The 15,908-nt window shown below is 56.4% G+C and overlaps 1 protein-coding gene across 7 annotated transcripts in view; it reads right to left on the reverse strand.

Moving 5' to 3' along the window:
- Mgll (monoglyceride lipase) overlaps positions 1-15,908 on the reverse strand; it is a 108,845-nt gene that overhangs the window by 16,552 nt on the left and 76,385 nt on the right. For all 7 annotated transcript variants that reach the window (XM_090323941.1, XM_090323945.1, XM_090323943.1 and 4 more), the window contains exon 3: positions 14,332-14,438. In XM_090323941.1, the coding sequence (XP_090180067.1) occupies positions 14,332-14,438 (107 nt within the window). The remainder of the gene's footprint in view (positions 1-14,331; positions 14,439-15,908) is intronic.

Genomic DNA, 15,908 nt, shown 5'->3' on the forward strand with positions numbered 1-15,908 from the left:
AGCATGTGGATGGTGGAGCTGACTTCCCGACACGAGCCGGGGCCCCGGAAAGGCCCAGCGCTGGGTTTTGGTCTCTCTGGCTCTTGTCATCTCCTCTCACTCAGGGTCAATAACGGCCTCTTGGTCACTAGTAAATCAAAGTCCACGCCAACACACGGTACTGGAGCAGCACTGGACTCACAGAAGTGGGCCGTAATTATCAGTGGTAGAAGTGAAGACTGAACAACGAACAGCCAGAAGTGACTACATGTCCTCAGCTTGGTCTCAGTGCCTGGACAGTCCTCGGGGCACACGGCAGACAGAGAAAGCGCCAACTGCTGCACACGTCTCAGGGCTGGCCACGTAGGCTTTAAAGAACCACAAAATACTCTCCCATCACCCACGTGCTCAGACATAAGGGACAGAAGGCCAGGAGAAGGCTCTGGAAGCAGCAGCAGACAGCCACGGAGGTGGCCTCAGGATGGCGACTGCACCGCGGTGCCATTAGGTGAGCTGTCCCAGCCCACCTGCCACGCGGGCCGTGGTGACCCTGGTGTTTAGGTGAGGGACAGCTCCAGGCTTCCCGGCTGTGGACTGGCCGGGGCCGGTGTGGCACCCAAGGGAATTCATCAGGCCAAGCATGGCTGCGGGCAGCTGATGCTCAGGAGCGAGAGTGCTTGCCTAGCATGCCTGAAGACCCAGGTTCGATTCCTGTATCACATACATAGAAAAAAGCCAGGAGTGGTGCTGAGGCTTAAGTGGTGGAGCTCTAACCTTGAGAAAACCCAAGGACAGGGCTCAGGCCCTGAGCTCAAGAAAAAAAAAGAAAAAAAAAACCCAAACCAAGAAAAAAAAAACACACAGAAAACTGGGGAGCTCAAGCTGCCTATTTCTTTTCCCTCTTTCCTTCCTTTCTTTAGGTCTCTTTCCTCCTCCTCCTCCTGGTCTTCCCAGGAGCTGCGGACAGACAGGACCCAGGACACACCTGCTATTCCAATGCTCTACCACTGGGCTACACCTCAGCGCTCTCGCGCTCTCTCTCTCCCACCCCCTCTCTCTGCCAGTCCTTGGCCTTGAACTCAGGGCCTGGGCACTGTCCTTGGACTTTCTCAAGGCTAGAGCTCTACCACTTGAGCCTCAGCACCATTCCTGGCTTTTTTCTATGTATGTGGTACCGAGGAATTAAACCCGGGTCTTCATGCATGCTAGGCAAGCACTCTGCCACTAGGCCAGACTCCCGGCCCTCTCTTTTTTAAGGAGTCCCATTTTCTTTGTTGAGGAGATAACTATAGAACCCCAACAACAGGTCATAAAGTAAACTGGGCTTTGGGTCTACTCATCTGAAGACCTGAGGCCGTGCCCAGTGGCTGTGCAGGCACAGGAAAAGCCAGTATTTGAGCAGGTGTACCCACTGTTGTTCTTTTGCTTTGTTTTGTGGTCCTGGTTTTTACCTCCACGCCTTGTGGGAATGAAGACACAGGACCCGTGTGCTTCCTTCCTTTCTTTCTTCTCCACTTTAGTGAAGGTCTGGCTGCCCTCTGTCCCACAACGCCCAGTAGCAGAAACCCCACAGGGACCGTGACTCCAGACCAAGGTGGAAGCAAGTAGGACCAGCCACAGATTATGAGTGGAGGAGCAGCGTCCTTAGACGAGAGGATGTCTGTCCACTCACTGCCGCCAGGAAGGGCGCCTGTCGTCCACCGACATTCCATCAGTACTGAAAACAAACATCCTGCCAGATCCCAGGGCTGGGATCCCAGGACAAGGAGACTCAGAGCCACAGGTCCCATGGAGGTGAGACCAGGCGCAGTGGCTCCCGCCCGTCGTCCCAGCCACGCAGGAGGCTGAGAGCTAAGCATCATGGTTCAAAGCCAGACCAGGCAGTAAAGTCTACGAGACTCTTATCTTCAATTAACCACCAAAAATGCTGGAAATAGAGCCGTGATTCAAGTAGCAGAGTGCCAGCTGTGGGCCCAAAGGCTTGCTCCCAACAGGGGGAGCAGGGGATTGGCTGGAGGTTAGGCTGGAGCCCAGTGCCCCATGTGCAGTGCTGGGCCACTCTGCCCCCGGTGGGGGAGGGGCGGTGTCCCACACAGGAAGTCCTCCCTATCATTCCCTAAAATCCACATCTGGTAGAAAGTCCGTGGCTTATTTCTCTCAACAGCCGTCACTTCCACTTCTCTGTCCAGGTTTCCACTTGCAGACACCGAAGGCAACCTGAGTCTCTTCCGCATCTTCATCGTCGTCTGAAGCAGAATGCCCCCCCCCCGCCCGCCACTGCAGCATCTGGGCACAAGCCCCGATTTTACAAAGGCGACTAAGGCAGAAATTAATTTCTGTGCTAATTGACAACAGCTTGGGAGAGGTACAAAGATGCCAGAATTCAGCATATGGGCCATGGAAACACACTTCAACGTTTTTTTTTTTAAGCTGTTACAACATGCTTTATAATATAACTGACTAAAAGACTTATCAGTGCTGTGCCTTCGAAGCAATGCATCCTCAGGATTTCATATTTTGAGGATTTATTTGGAAACATCCCACTTTCGCTGTATAAATAAGAGGAAACAGCAGGAGTACCATGACTATGGCTCTTGGCACGCAGCAGGATGAACTCCCCTCAGTGCGGTGCCGTGGGGACTTCTCAGAACTGAGGGGCCAGGGGGCCGGGGCTCCGCCAGCGCACCCCGGAGCTCGGCAGCTCTGGGCTGAGCAGACTCACCTGGATGCCACCCTTTCCCTGGATCCCGGTGAGGATCCCAACAGGCAGTAGCTGGGGGGTGGGGGGAGAGGCATTCATCAAGCAAAACTTCCAGGATGCAACAGAGCAAGGAAGAAAGTCTGTGACAAAATAAGAGGATGCTTTGCAAATTCCAAATAATGCCTGAGGCAAACTGCAGACCGAAACAAACCCACGGCCTTTTCAAAAATCCAAAAGGTCTAACAAAGAACCACCTTCCATATACTTAGAGCCACTCAAGAGGAAACCGGCAGAGGAGCAGGCAAATAGAAAAGTCCTGCGGTCCTGATATGCCTAGATTTTTCAGAAGCTTCATGTTAAATATTGTCCTCTGGTCCCTAAGACAACCTTTACTTGTGTTAGCAGAAAAGTTAAAGACCTCCATGGCTCATGCGAGGAGGCTAAGATCTGAGGATCAAGGTTCGAAGCTAGCCTAACCAGAAAGTCAGTAGTGAGACTCTTAGCTCCAGCTAAGTCAGAAGTGGAGCTGTGGCCCATGAGAGAGTAAAAGAGCTCAAGAACAGCCTTGAATTCAAGCTTCCAAAAAAAGGAAAAAGGAAAAAGGAACACTGTAGACGTTGGCCTCCATGTGGTAATGTTGTTAGGGGACAGAACGAAGCCCGAGGTGGCTCACTCCCACAGCCTGCACAGAAACCTGACCAGGCCACGTCCTGAGGACCTGGGCCTTCCCGCCATCCCCGATGCTCGATGCTCGGAGGCCTAACTCCTGAGCAGAGGCCCCTCGCGCCTTGGGGGGGTGGTGGGGCTGTGTGTCCAGGTAATTCAGGAGGAAGGTTCCGGAGCCGTGCTGAGCTGAGTCCCAGGGTCTCACACAGAACCATCCAGAACAGGCCCTGCAGGCCGGCCCTCGTGTGCACGTCTGTGTGTGTGTGCATACACGCACGTGGGTAATGCTTCCTCCCCGAGGCTGTACCCCATCTCCACTCTTATCAGGCTCCAAGATGTCCCCTGAAACTCCTCTCCAATCTTACAAGCCATCTACTGAAAAATAAGGGTAGGTGGAGGCCAGAGGAGGGGAGGGGAGGGAATGACAGAGGTGGAGGCCAGACCCAGGGGCGGGGAGGGAGGTGGATCTGTCCAATGTGCTGGCAAAACTATGGGCCTGCTGCTTTTTCCACCCTTATCTCTCTCTCCTTTTCTGCCTGCCTGCCTGCCTGCCTATCTCTCCCTCCCTCTCTCTCTCACAAACATACCCGACAGGACATACCACATGCAGGCTCTGGGTTATCTCTGGGTGCTCGATGTTTAAAGTTATTTTCATTTTTTTTGTTCCTTTTTTGTGGGTTTTCCAAAATTTCTGTAATGAGCTATCATTTTTGCTATGAGAGGAAAAAAAAAACCAAAGGATTAAAAAAAAATCACACTTGTGCATATGTGCAGTCACAGGACACACGGACGTCGTACTACCTGGCAATCAGACAGCAGCCAGCTCTTCTGGGTAAGGGGCTGTAACTGGTGCACCACTGCCTGGTGCTAGGTGTGGAGGACAGGAGAGGGAATGTGTTAAGGGAGGGTGGGGACAGGGAAGAAGCCACCCAGCAAGCCTGTGAACAGCCCTTTTAGAGCAGAGCTGCTTCTGCTGGCCTGGATTAGAGCCAGCAGGCTGATTCCCTCATCATCACCACAGCGATGATCAGAAGTAAGCAAGCCACAGCCAGCAACAGCAGGGGCGTGGTGGCTCACGCCTGTCATCCTAACTAATCAGGAGGCTGAGATCTGAGGATCCAGGTTCAAAGCCAGCCCAGGCACAAAAGAACCTGAGACTCTTCTCTCCAATTAACCCCTAGAAAATGGGAAGTGGGGCTTGGGTTAAGGGTAGGGCGGTAGCCTTGAGCTGAAGAGCTCAGGGACAGCACCCAGGCCTATAACCACCCAAACTACCATGAAAAAAAAGAAAAAGTAAGCAATGCTCCTGCTCTGGGACACATTGGAAGGCACAGCCTAGGTGCTTAGAAGTCAGACTGCAAAAATGCAGCCAGCACCCTTCCAGGCTCCAGATGCGCTCCCAGGGAGCCAGACTTCAGGCTTGCTCTGAGCAGAGCAGGGCGGGAAGGGGCCCCGCAGCTCCTGGGTGGGCTTCCCAAGTCCAGCTGGACCTGCAGATGAGCAGGGACTCCCACGCCCACTGTCCCTGCCACGCCAGCTCAACGGTACCTGCTACTCCTGGAGGCCCACCACCCAGAGTGGCCCCCCACAGACAACTGCCGTCTCGGCTACTGACCCGGGGACAAGGTCAAAGCCGACGCCTTGATTGACAGCTGTCACAAACGCATCTGGACGAGAGGATGGCTTGACTTAAACTGGCTGCCAGAGAGCTCTGTTCTAGAGCACTGTTGGTGTGATGGCAGCCTCTGGCTTCCAGCCCACCATGAGGGACTTGGCAGCACAAAGACCTGACGACCACTGCATCTACTGACCTCACGTCACTGCATGTGTACATGGAGGTCTGATGTGAGTCCGTTTACGTCACGTGGCTTTATGTGTTACACAGGTTAGATATGATAGGTACCACACATAAACACAGCACCCACTCACTGGCACACTGCTGGCGCTGTCCTGCCCGCCACGTGCACACACCCTTCCACACAGACTCCATGTGCCTCCCTTTCGCTGTCCTCCCTTGTAACAGATACCACTTTTCTCCCCTTGACATCATTAAGGAGTCCTTCCCACAACCAAAGTCATACATGGAGCTCTTCCTTTTTGCTTTCTGTCCTGGGACTTGAACGCAGAGCCTGGGCACTGTCTCTGGACCTCCGTGTGCACAAGGCTAGCGCTCTACCACTTGAGCCACAGAGCCACTTCCAGTTTTTCCTGGGTGGTTTATCAGAGGTAAGAATCTCACAGACTTTCCTGCCCTGGCTGGTTTCAAACCCAGTCCTCAGATCCCAGCCTCGTGAGTAGCTAGGATGATAGGCGTGTGCCTTGGGCACAGGACTGAGCTCCTCTTTTTGAGTCTCGGTCGGGTCTGAGTGTGCCTTGCTTTCCTGCCAGTTCCTCTGCTGTCTCTGACTTCCCTCACAGCCAGGCCGCTCTTTGTACACCGGCTGCAGGCCCCTTCCAGGAGGCACAGAAGTGTGGAGTCACTGGCCAGGGATGCAGAGGTGGGGCTCCTCAAATGCCCCCGATAGCAAGGCCTTCTCTCTCCTCTTCAGTATACCAAGCACACATACTCAAGGTTGATTTTTTTTTTTATTAAGAGAGTGAAAAATCACCCTTAATCGATTTTTTTTCTGATTCAATGATCTGTCATTGAGAAAATTAAAAGGCTTTCTTCTGTTGCCTTTTAAGATGAATACCCTTCAGTGAGGACTCAGGTGTGAGCATGACAGAGACAGATCTGGCACTCTAGGGGTAGCTCAGAGCAGCCCCGAATGAGTGACGACACAGCAGAGACGGAGCAGGATCCTGCAGGTGTTTTCAGGAGCATGTTGAACAGTCGATTAGACCTTGCTCCTGCAGTGAGCTCAGAGTGGACACACTGAGAAGACACACCCTTCCCACTGTGTCACTGACACCATCTTCATTTTTCAAGTCAGGGTTTGAACACAGGGTCTCACATGCTCATTTAGTTCTTATGACTGGTACTCTAGCACTTAAGCCATGCCACCAGTCCAGCATTTGGCTGGTAAAATGGAGATGGAGTATTTCAGATAGGTGAGGCTGGGCACAGAGCAGTGTCAGTCTGCCTGTTCACAGCACTGCCGCTTGCCCGGGACTGTGAGCATGGGGGAGGCACCTACCATTTATTTTTTCCTCTCTTGTTCCTTCAAAAGGCCTTTAAAAGTCAGATCTGTTTTACAGTGAGACAATGGGAGAGCCAGTCAACTTGTCACGTCAACGACAGCATGTGGGGGCGCAGAGAGACGGGGAATATGGCTCTAGAACACAGACGTGCACTGCGAGAGGGGCTGTCCTTCAGGCGAGGGCCGGGCGGGGCAGGCCTGGCGCCTGGTTCCAACAGCTCTCACCACATCAACCCTGGTGGCTGAGATGCACAGGGTGAGGTGAGCCCCGGGGACCCTGGCCAGGGCCTCACCCCCCCTCTGGGCTGGCGCCACTCAGATGCATGAGAGGAGTTCTCAGCGGGTGCGCGGCCGAGGCCGGCGTGCCCCCTCTGATGGCTGCTGGGGCACCACCCTTCCTCTGTGGGTGCCCACCCACGTACTCCACACACCTCCCTACAGGGAGGAAAATGGGCACTTGATGACAGGAGCCAGGCCCTGGAGAGGCCTGGGCCCTGGCCTGGGGCTCCGGCGCCTGCCTGGGGAACAGAGGATGGCCTGGAGCCTGCCCTCCCCTCCCCTACGGATCTCTCCTCCCCCACACACCTGCTCACAATCTCTCCTCTCGCTTTTAGACACAATGAAGCATTCCTCTCCTTTTTTGGTAGTGAAGTTTGCACGGGGTAAGTGCCGGAAGCCGTTTCCCCATCTGCAGCGCTGGGGATGGGAGGAAGGGGGCACGTGGGGGTCACCCACGCTGCTCGGCCACACAGGCCTGGCCTGTGGACTCAGCCTGTCAGACCAGCCAAGGAAGGCCGGGGACTTACGGGCAGAAGCCTGTGTGGTCCCCTCAGATCTGAGTCTGTGATACATTCAGCGCTGAGGTTCCCGCAGGAAGAGGCAGCCCGGCCCTTGGACAGGGTAACCGGAGCCCAGGAGAAAAGGGCCGGTCCTGGCCACGGCGTGCAGGGCTGGGCCGTCACCTCCACCGCGTTCACTCTGCGAGAAGATCGTGCCCAGGCACTGCCACATGTCCCTCCCTCACCGTTCCAGGGGTCCTGGTGGAGGGTGGGACACCCAGCAGAGCCTGGCAGAGGTGGGGGCTGGCACGGCTTCCTGGCAGCCTGTTTCCTGAGCTATTCCTGGAGCCTTGGTCACACTTCTAGCACATGGTACCCAAGCCCAGGGCTACTTGCCCAGAGATGGCTCCTGCTCGGCTGCTGGGAGCCTGGCGCCAGGCAGGCGTCTGCTGCACCCTGGAGCGTTTTCCTGGAGTTAAAACTATAGTTAGGTGAGAGGGCTTTGTCCCATAATGGCTCTGTCACCTTGGGCAAGTTCCTTGATGACCCTGAGTTTGTTTCCAGAGGGACATTGCCATTTCCTCATGGTGTGTCACCATGAGAAGTCAGCGGTGTGACTCATGAGAAACCATCACCAGGACCAACACCGCGAGACTTTCCGGTTGGCAGGAGTTAAACAGGTCCAGTCCTCAGTCCACACTCGGACCCACATGCACCTGACTGATGAGTCTGAACTTGGGCAGGACCAGAGAAAACGCAGCTCTGCCCAATGCCATGCAATTTGGCAGCACTGGCTGGGCAGCAGAGTGAGCGGGGCACCACACAGCCTGTGTGTAGTTTGAAGCGGAAGAGCTTCCTCCAGCCCCGTCACCAAGAGGCTGCTGTGGACGAGGGCCCCAGCGGCGGGCAGCCCGGCTGCCTGGCCCTCCAGGACTCACAGGGCAGTGGGCTTCTCCTACTGTGCCCCATCTCCCAGGGCCTTTGACATTGGGGTGGGGTGAGATGCTGAGGGGAATGGGCAGGAGGTGCCTCTCCAGGGCTGGACCATCTCTGCCCCTTCAGATCCACCGTGGGGGGAGCTCAAGACTCCACGGGGTTCTGGGGGCTCAGTCCCAGTGGTCACCCAGCAGCCAGGACAGGGTCTGCACGTTGGCCTGCAAGTCCCACTGTGAGCATGGGTGCAGGGGGCATGTGTCACCCTGAGCCAGCAGAGCCCCACACCGCCCCCGCCCCAGCTCCTCCGCCGGTGCCCTCTGGCAGCCTCCCTCTTTTCAGGTAGGGCTCTCATGGAACTTGCCGGGAGAAGGAAGACACTAGATGCGGGTGGCATGCCAGGGCACGGGCCAGCGAGGCCTGGCTGCTTCGGACCTGCACCTGCTGGAGGTCTGGGCCCTTCTTCCCTTTATCTCTGACGGGAGAGGACAGTGGCCCTGCCCACTTTTTTCACTTCCTCTGGAGGTAACTCGTGCAACTGAAATTAAATAAAGGCCACAGAGACCTTCGGAGAAGTATGGAAAGAATGCAGCCGGTGACTTCTTTTGTCCAAGACGGTCACGTGAATTTTGTGATGCCACCAGCGGTCTACACTGCGCCTCCCTTCTGCCCCTCCCGGCCCATGGTCTCCCGGCTTGCCCTGGCTGTTGGCAGCGTGGCAGCCGTTTATTTTTAGCTCTCAGCGGGCTGGCCACGGCCTGGTCACATGCTGCTTGAGCTCAGCTTCAGGACACCAGCTCGGCCCCACTCAGCGGGAAGGCGGGGTCACACCACAGCCCCAGCCCCACCCCTCACGTGGCTCCTCTCCACAAAGCCGGCCAGTCTGCGTCCTTCAGCTCCTTCTAGGGAGCCATCTGCAGCCAGTTATCTTGAACCTTCATTTACCAAAGAGGAGGAGCCGCTATTTCTACATGCGGGCAGAAGTACCCACCCTGGGGGCCTCTGGCTCAACCCGGCCTGTGGCCGGTGGGGAAGCCCCCTGCCACTGTCCTGTGATCAGCAGGCTCCCTGCAGGCTCAGGGCAGCAACCGTAGCTGTGCTTTCAGCTTTGGCTGAGCCTGCGCACTTGGTCCTGGTGCTGCCAGCCAGGCCTCCTCTGGGCAGCAGATCCCTATGAAAGTGAGCCCCGCGCCAAGTGCCACCTCTGCCCCACAGTCAGGGAGGGGGGCACTGCCTCCCCCCCACGCCAGTCTCCACCTGCCCAGGAGCTGCTAGGAGGGCAGAGGCACCTGGCCTGGGCAGCCCCACCCCTTGCCTTTCCCTCCACCATGCCAGACTAACCACGGCCGCCTCCCCAGAGGCCTCAGAGCGCTGGAAGATGGGGCCTGCCATCCCTGTAGTCCTCTACACTGCCCAGAGGGCCCTGCTCCTCCGGGGAGTGCGTGTCTGCCTGACTCACTGATTCTGTGCCTGGGGCATCGCCTGGCACACAGCCGGACACTAGTACATAACCAGGGAACCTAGGCCGAGGTCCTGCCTGAGCCTTCCTCCCGCACTTTCCATCCCGTCTCTACAGTCCTGAGCTTTCCATGGCCGCCCTCCCTCCCCTCCACTACTTCCTCCACGGTCTCCTAAGTGTCTTGTCGGCTGACTACGAGGCCTAGCCAGTGGTTCTCAGGCCAGGGACAGGCACACTGGCAGGCTGGCAGACCAGCTGGTCTTGACCAGCATCATTCAGTGATGCCAACGTCTGCTGGACTCGGGGTCCTGCTTCTTCTCACTTCATTCTCAGGGCCGCAGTGCTGGCTGGTATGTGCGTAACCATCTCCTCCATTTTATAGACTCATGGGGCGTTGGTACCTCGGGACAGAGGTTCATCCGACAGGAACTCTTAGCAGGGATTTACATCATAGTCAAAGGTTATGTAGCTGTGACTACCGAGGAGGGGAGGAGGAGAGGGGCAGCAGACGGGGAGCCCCTCCAGCCTGCCCCTGCTCACCGGTAACAGCTCCGGCGGTACTCAAGGCCCTCCGCCCGTTATTTCCAGTCTTGTATTTACTAAAGCAAGGAAAGCTGTCAACACACCCTCAAACATTTCCAACAAAAATACATTTGCTGTAAGTGAAGGCAATCTATTTTAGCATGCATCCTGCGCGGGGCCTCAAGTCAGACCGGCCTGTGTGTGGAAAACACACTTAGATCATCTTTCCCCCACTGTTTTCTAAACATCCCTTTTCTGTGCACACCAGGCCCGTCCCTCGAAGAATCCGGCACCACTGCCACCCACCCCCTCGTCTCCCCAGCCTGGCAGCTAAAAGAGAGCACTTTCCCACAAATATCTGCAGATAATTAATTCACTGTTAATCAGTCCGGGATGACTCCTCTATACTTTGTAAATACAGAGAAAACTCCACTCAGGTCAATCACTCTCACAAGTGTTCTGAGCGGGTATTGAGCCCTGCAACCAACAGGTTTCTAGTGTGCCCTAGTAAGGAGGCAGGCCAGACACACCGCAGGCACATTTTAGACAGCCACTTCTTGGAAGTGTTCGGCCTCCCGCCCTCTCCACCAAGGCTGCCCTCCTCAAGCCCACTTGGCCCTCTCTGGTCATACTGGCCAGCTGCTGGCGTAGAAGATGGAGCCTCTTGTGAGTCCCACAGCAGCTGGAGCCCAGGGGCCACAGGCACGTCCACCCAACTAGATCTAGAATGTCTCAGGAAACCTGTGACAGTGCCACCCCTCTCCTGCCAGCCCCTGCTGTCCCTCAGCAGGGGCTCTCCCTGGATTCCCTCTGGCCCTCAGCTCTGTGTGACCCCAGGGATTCCTGCCTCCTGTTCCTCATGTGAGTGTGTGTGGTGGCACCCTGGCACAGGCCTGAAAGCCACAGCTGGGCAAGCGGTTGAGCAGGCTATGGCTGGAGTGCAGGCACCTCAGATCCTCCACCCCACCAACTCCTGAAGCCGGGAGGAAAAGAAAGCCTCCTCCCCTGCCCCTGGACAGGGTGAGGGCTCCTCACTTGTGACTAAGAGGGGACAGTATGCATTAGGAGGCATTAAACCCCGTAGGACAAGCACCAAGAATGGGCCCACAGGGAATCCGTCATGACAAGCAACTGGTTTTCCTGGCCAACAAGCTGTTTAAACCCACCAGAACATTCCAGAAAGTTTCTAAGTTAGAATAGAGAACAAAGCTAGGTTTGAAGCTTATGGAGCCCCCTTGGTACAGCCAGAGAGCTGCAGCCACAGCGCCGGTGTGAGGTTTCTCCCCGGAAGGTTGGCAGTCTCGGAGCAGTGCCCGCCTTGGTACAGCCAGAGAGCTGCAGCCACAGCGCCGGTGTGAGGTTTCTCCCCGGAAGGTCGGCAGTCTCCGAGCAGTGCCCCCCAGGAGCAGACTGGCCAGTGTGAGATTCACAGGAAGCAGCAATGAAACCACTGCAGGCTCCACTGGCACTCTGTAAAGCATCCCCTGCATACAGTGTCATTCATCATTGTGGAGAGATGGCCCGGCACTCTGGGACAAGAACCCCACGTCACCAAGTCCCTTTCCCAGCTAGACCCTGCTCTGAGCCTTAGGGTCACATCCACTCGAGGCCATAGCGCTGTAGCTGGTCTGCACTGGGCCAGAGCAAGAGACCCCCAGGGAGCCCTACATAACACACCTCACCGAAGCCTGGGCATGGGACAGGGCTGTCTTGCCCATTTATGGATGTACAAAGTAGGGCTGGGGGAGGGGGAATAAGGCCCAGGCCCAACCATGTGGACTCCTTGCTGAGTGGGACGGGGTGGGGGGCAGCTCTGAGAGATTGACATCGGGCAAGAGGATGCAGAAGCCAGCTCTGCCAACACGCCAGAAGGCTGGCAGGTGACGTGGCTGAGGGGAGGATGGGCCTGTCCTGGCACTGGACAGACCCTGGGCCTTCCACAGGACTTTCAGATCTGGATTTAGACACTATTGTACCTACAAAGGCACAGTTCGTGCTCTGGCCAACTCTCAGTACATGACTTGCTCTGATTTTAAGGCCCTAAGGAAAGTACAAACACTTCATGTCCTGGGAGGCACCTGTCCCTAGAGGTACTTATCCCTGGAGGTACCACCAGAAGTACTGTCCCTGGAGGTACCTGTCCCTGGAGATACCCATCACCAGAAGTACTGTCCCTGGAGGTACTTATCCCTGGAGGTACCCACCACCAGAGGTACTGTCCCTGGAGATACTTGTCCCTGGAGGTACCCACCACCAGAGGTACTGTCCCTGGAGGTAGCTGTCCCTGGAGGCACCGCATAGCTTCCTTCCACAGGAACACCAGTTCCTTCCCCAGCAGACAGCAGACATTTCCCTTTCTCTCACACACACTCAGCTGGGCTCATGTCTTGACTCCACCTCCTCCGGTAGGTATACACCAGTGGACTTTCCAGAGTCATTCAGAGAACTCAGTACAGGCACAGTGACCACTCTCACTCTGTTTAGTCACAGAAGCTTTACCTCAATTTAGATGCTGCTCCAGACACAGCAGCAACATCTCCCTCTACTTTAAAGAAGGTCCCTTCAGGCCAGGTAGGGCTGTGAAACTCTTACCTTTAATTAAACACACACACACACACACACACACACACACACACACACACGCTCTTACCTTTAATTAAACACACACACACACACACACACACACACACACACACACGCTCTTACCTTTAATTAAACACACACACACACACACACACACACACACACACACACGCAGCTGGAAGTGAAGCTATGGTTCAAAAGGAAGAGTGCGAGCCTTGAGCAAAAAAATAAATAAAAGAAAGAAGTTCAAAGACAGTGCCTAGATGCTGAATTCAAGACCCAAGACCAGTACAAACATTTTAGAAAAGAGGTCCCTTCAGAATATCGTTTTCTCAAGTGTTACCCCCTCAACACAACGTTTACCTAATCCTGCAGATTTGGCCTCATCCATCTGATAAAAAGATACTGAAGCAGACACGGGAGATTTGATGTGCATAGTGTAATGCTTCTTTTCCTTTAAGACATCTCCAGAACTCAGGACGACGCTTGTAGCCAGTTCTAGGGGAGACGCCGTGAGGTCTTACACAGGGTGTAAAGGTCTAGTGAGAACGACAGCGCCACAGCAGGAGCCTGGGGTAACTAGAACATCGCTCCCCAGATGACTGCAGAGCACCAGAGAACGCCACAGCTGTGACGAGGGAGCACTTGCTCTGCCCTCGAGACGTGTGCGTGTAGACATCCAGAAAGGGCCCTGGGCAAACCAGATGAGCAGATCCCCCATACGCAATGCCCAGCCGGCTGTCCGCTGGGGCCAGTGTCTGTACAGACGCAGGACTCTCCTTCCAGGGGACTTGTGGCCCCGGCCTGGCTCTTGTGCCTCTTATTGGCTGCAGTATCTAATTTTATATCTTCAAGCCAGTATCTAAATTTATATCTTCTGCAGCAAGGCTGAGTTTGGGAAAGCACCATGTCCTGCCACAGGGAACCCTTCAAGACTGTCGGACAAGGAACTGGAAGGACCACAGACAGGATGGTGGGAATTCACACAGACGATGTGTGAGCTACATATTCTGACAGCTGGGGTGGAGGTGTGTGTGCATGCACAGACACACGTACATATGCGCACAGCCGCACGTACACACGTGCACACACCCAGCAGCATGCACGCCTCGTGCAGGTGTGTGTAGTGTCATGTTGTGTGCATAGGCTGTGCGTGTGGGCATGCACACGTGTGTATGTATGTGCACGCGCACACTCTCGTATCTGTGCTTAGTGCTTTCTTGAGGCTCCACTGCCTCTTGAGAGCTCCTGTTCTGGCTTAAAATGTTCTGTGAGTCTCTCTGGGTTAACCCGGGGCGTACACTGAACTTGAACTGCCTCACCTCATCCATTTGGTGTCCCTAGGGAGAACCCAGGCCGGTTCTGGGAGAAAGCACTTCATCCACGTTAACAGAGACGGTGCTGGTGTAAACACATTCCACCCGGGTTTCCACAGAGCTCCCATCACTGCACTCAGGCCCAGCCTGGGCAGGAGCTGCGGGCCGCATGTCGCTTGAGGTCCCTAACTGTGTTTCAACCCCCACAGAGGACGGGGGGAGAAGTGGCGCCCTGCCCACACCCCACACTCACCGTGGTCGTGGGCAAACACCAGCAGGTCCAGCCTCAGCAGCATCTGAGCCAGGTCATCATACCGGCCACAGTGCTCCCCCGCGCCGTGGGACACAAAGACCAGGGCCCTGCAGGGGAGAGAGAGAGCCGGTCAGGAAGCAGGGCCGTAGCAGGCCGTGCCTGGAACCCACACCCTGGCTGATGCGGCCATTTGGGAAGCAAGAGGCTCTCCCTAGGAGGGCGAGCAAAGCGACAGTCTATGGCCACGTGCAAGTGGCTGACAGTGACAGGCTCAGGGCGTCACCGTGTGGAGGATCCATGGGAGCCACGCGGTCCCCAGAGACACACCAACCTCAGCTCCTCCTGGTCTGGAGCTTCCGCCATGGTTTCAGAACTCTGCTCGTCTGGACTTGCATTCCGACAAGTCTGTGTCTCCCGCACTCTCCCCCCTCCTCCCTCCCTCATCCCCAGGTCCTTCCCGACTCCCTTCCTGCCTTCACATCTGTCCCCAGGCACAGCGCAGGACTCTCTGTGGAATGTCCGCATTCAACCCTGGATGCGGCCTGACACTTGCAATGGCTCCTTTGTGTTTTCACAAAACGTTAGGACTACGTTTCTGCCGGCACACGGTGTGAGCAGACTACATCGTGGCTGCCGGAAGGCTCTTCAGAGCAATGCGAGACCCTGCCATGCTTCCTGATGCGGTGAGAACGACAGGGAGAGGTCTGTGCCTCAGCCCACGGCAGCTACCCTGGTACCCAGGGCAGCCTGGCAGCATGGCTGAGCTCGCGGAGCCAGGCCTGGGAGCTACCAATGGGGAGCTCAGAGACTGATGTCTGTCAGGAGGGACGTCCATCCCTCCTGTGACACGCCCGGCCCGCAGCTCAGCAGCAGAGGATCAGCAGGGCATGGCTGCCAACACGGGGGGGGGGGGGGGGAGCTGCAGGAAAGAGCCTGGGGCGAGGCTGGTAGAGCTCTTTGCCCTGGAACCTCCCGGCGGTGGGAGGGGACAGCCCCAAAAGCAGATGGCCTGCCTGGCACGCACCCCGGAGGCGGCCGTTCCAATCAGGTGCCTGAAGCCTGAGACGACCACTGTGCAGAGCTGTGCCCGCAGCCAGGCCGCTCGCCGGCCCTCCTGGGATGGCGTGGCTCTTCTTCCGAGCCAAGCCCCTCCATCTCCTCCTAATGGCTTATTCCAGGCAGCCTCGCCTCTGGGCAGCTTGTCTGTGAAGTGGGGGAGCCCAGTAACAACCACGTGAGACGGCTGCGAGGGAGGAGAGGGCACGGTCTCCTGGCCTCTGGAAAGCCCTCGCAGTCGTCCCCCGGGGAGCGGTGTCCTGCCACCAGGGCCCGTGCAGAGGACTCACGGTGGGCCTGATGTCTCCCCTGTGAGCTGGGGACACGGGCACAGTGGCACTGGCTCTCTTCTGCAGGCCCTTCTACACCGTGCCGGGCTTCGAGAGGAAACCCGAAGGTCCAGCTGAAGACAGGCCCTCAGAGGCCTGGGAACGAGCCCCTCAGCTCCAAGACGTCCACTCCTACCACAGGCTGCCTGGTGGCTCCCGGGGGAGATGCGAGCCCGTCGCCCTCTTCTTGGG

This window comes from Megascapheus bottae, chromosome 33, assembly GCF_031878675.1.
Source record: "Megascapheus bottae isolate mThoBot1 chromosome 33, mThoBot2.hap1, whole genome shotgun sequence".
Taxonomy (NCBI): domain Eukaryota; kingdom Metazoa; phylum Chordata; class Mammalia; order Rodentia; family Geomyidae; genus Megascapheus; species Megascapheus bottae.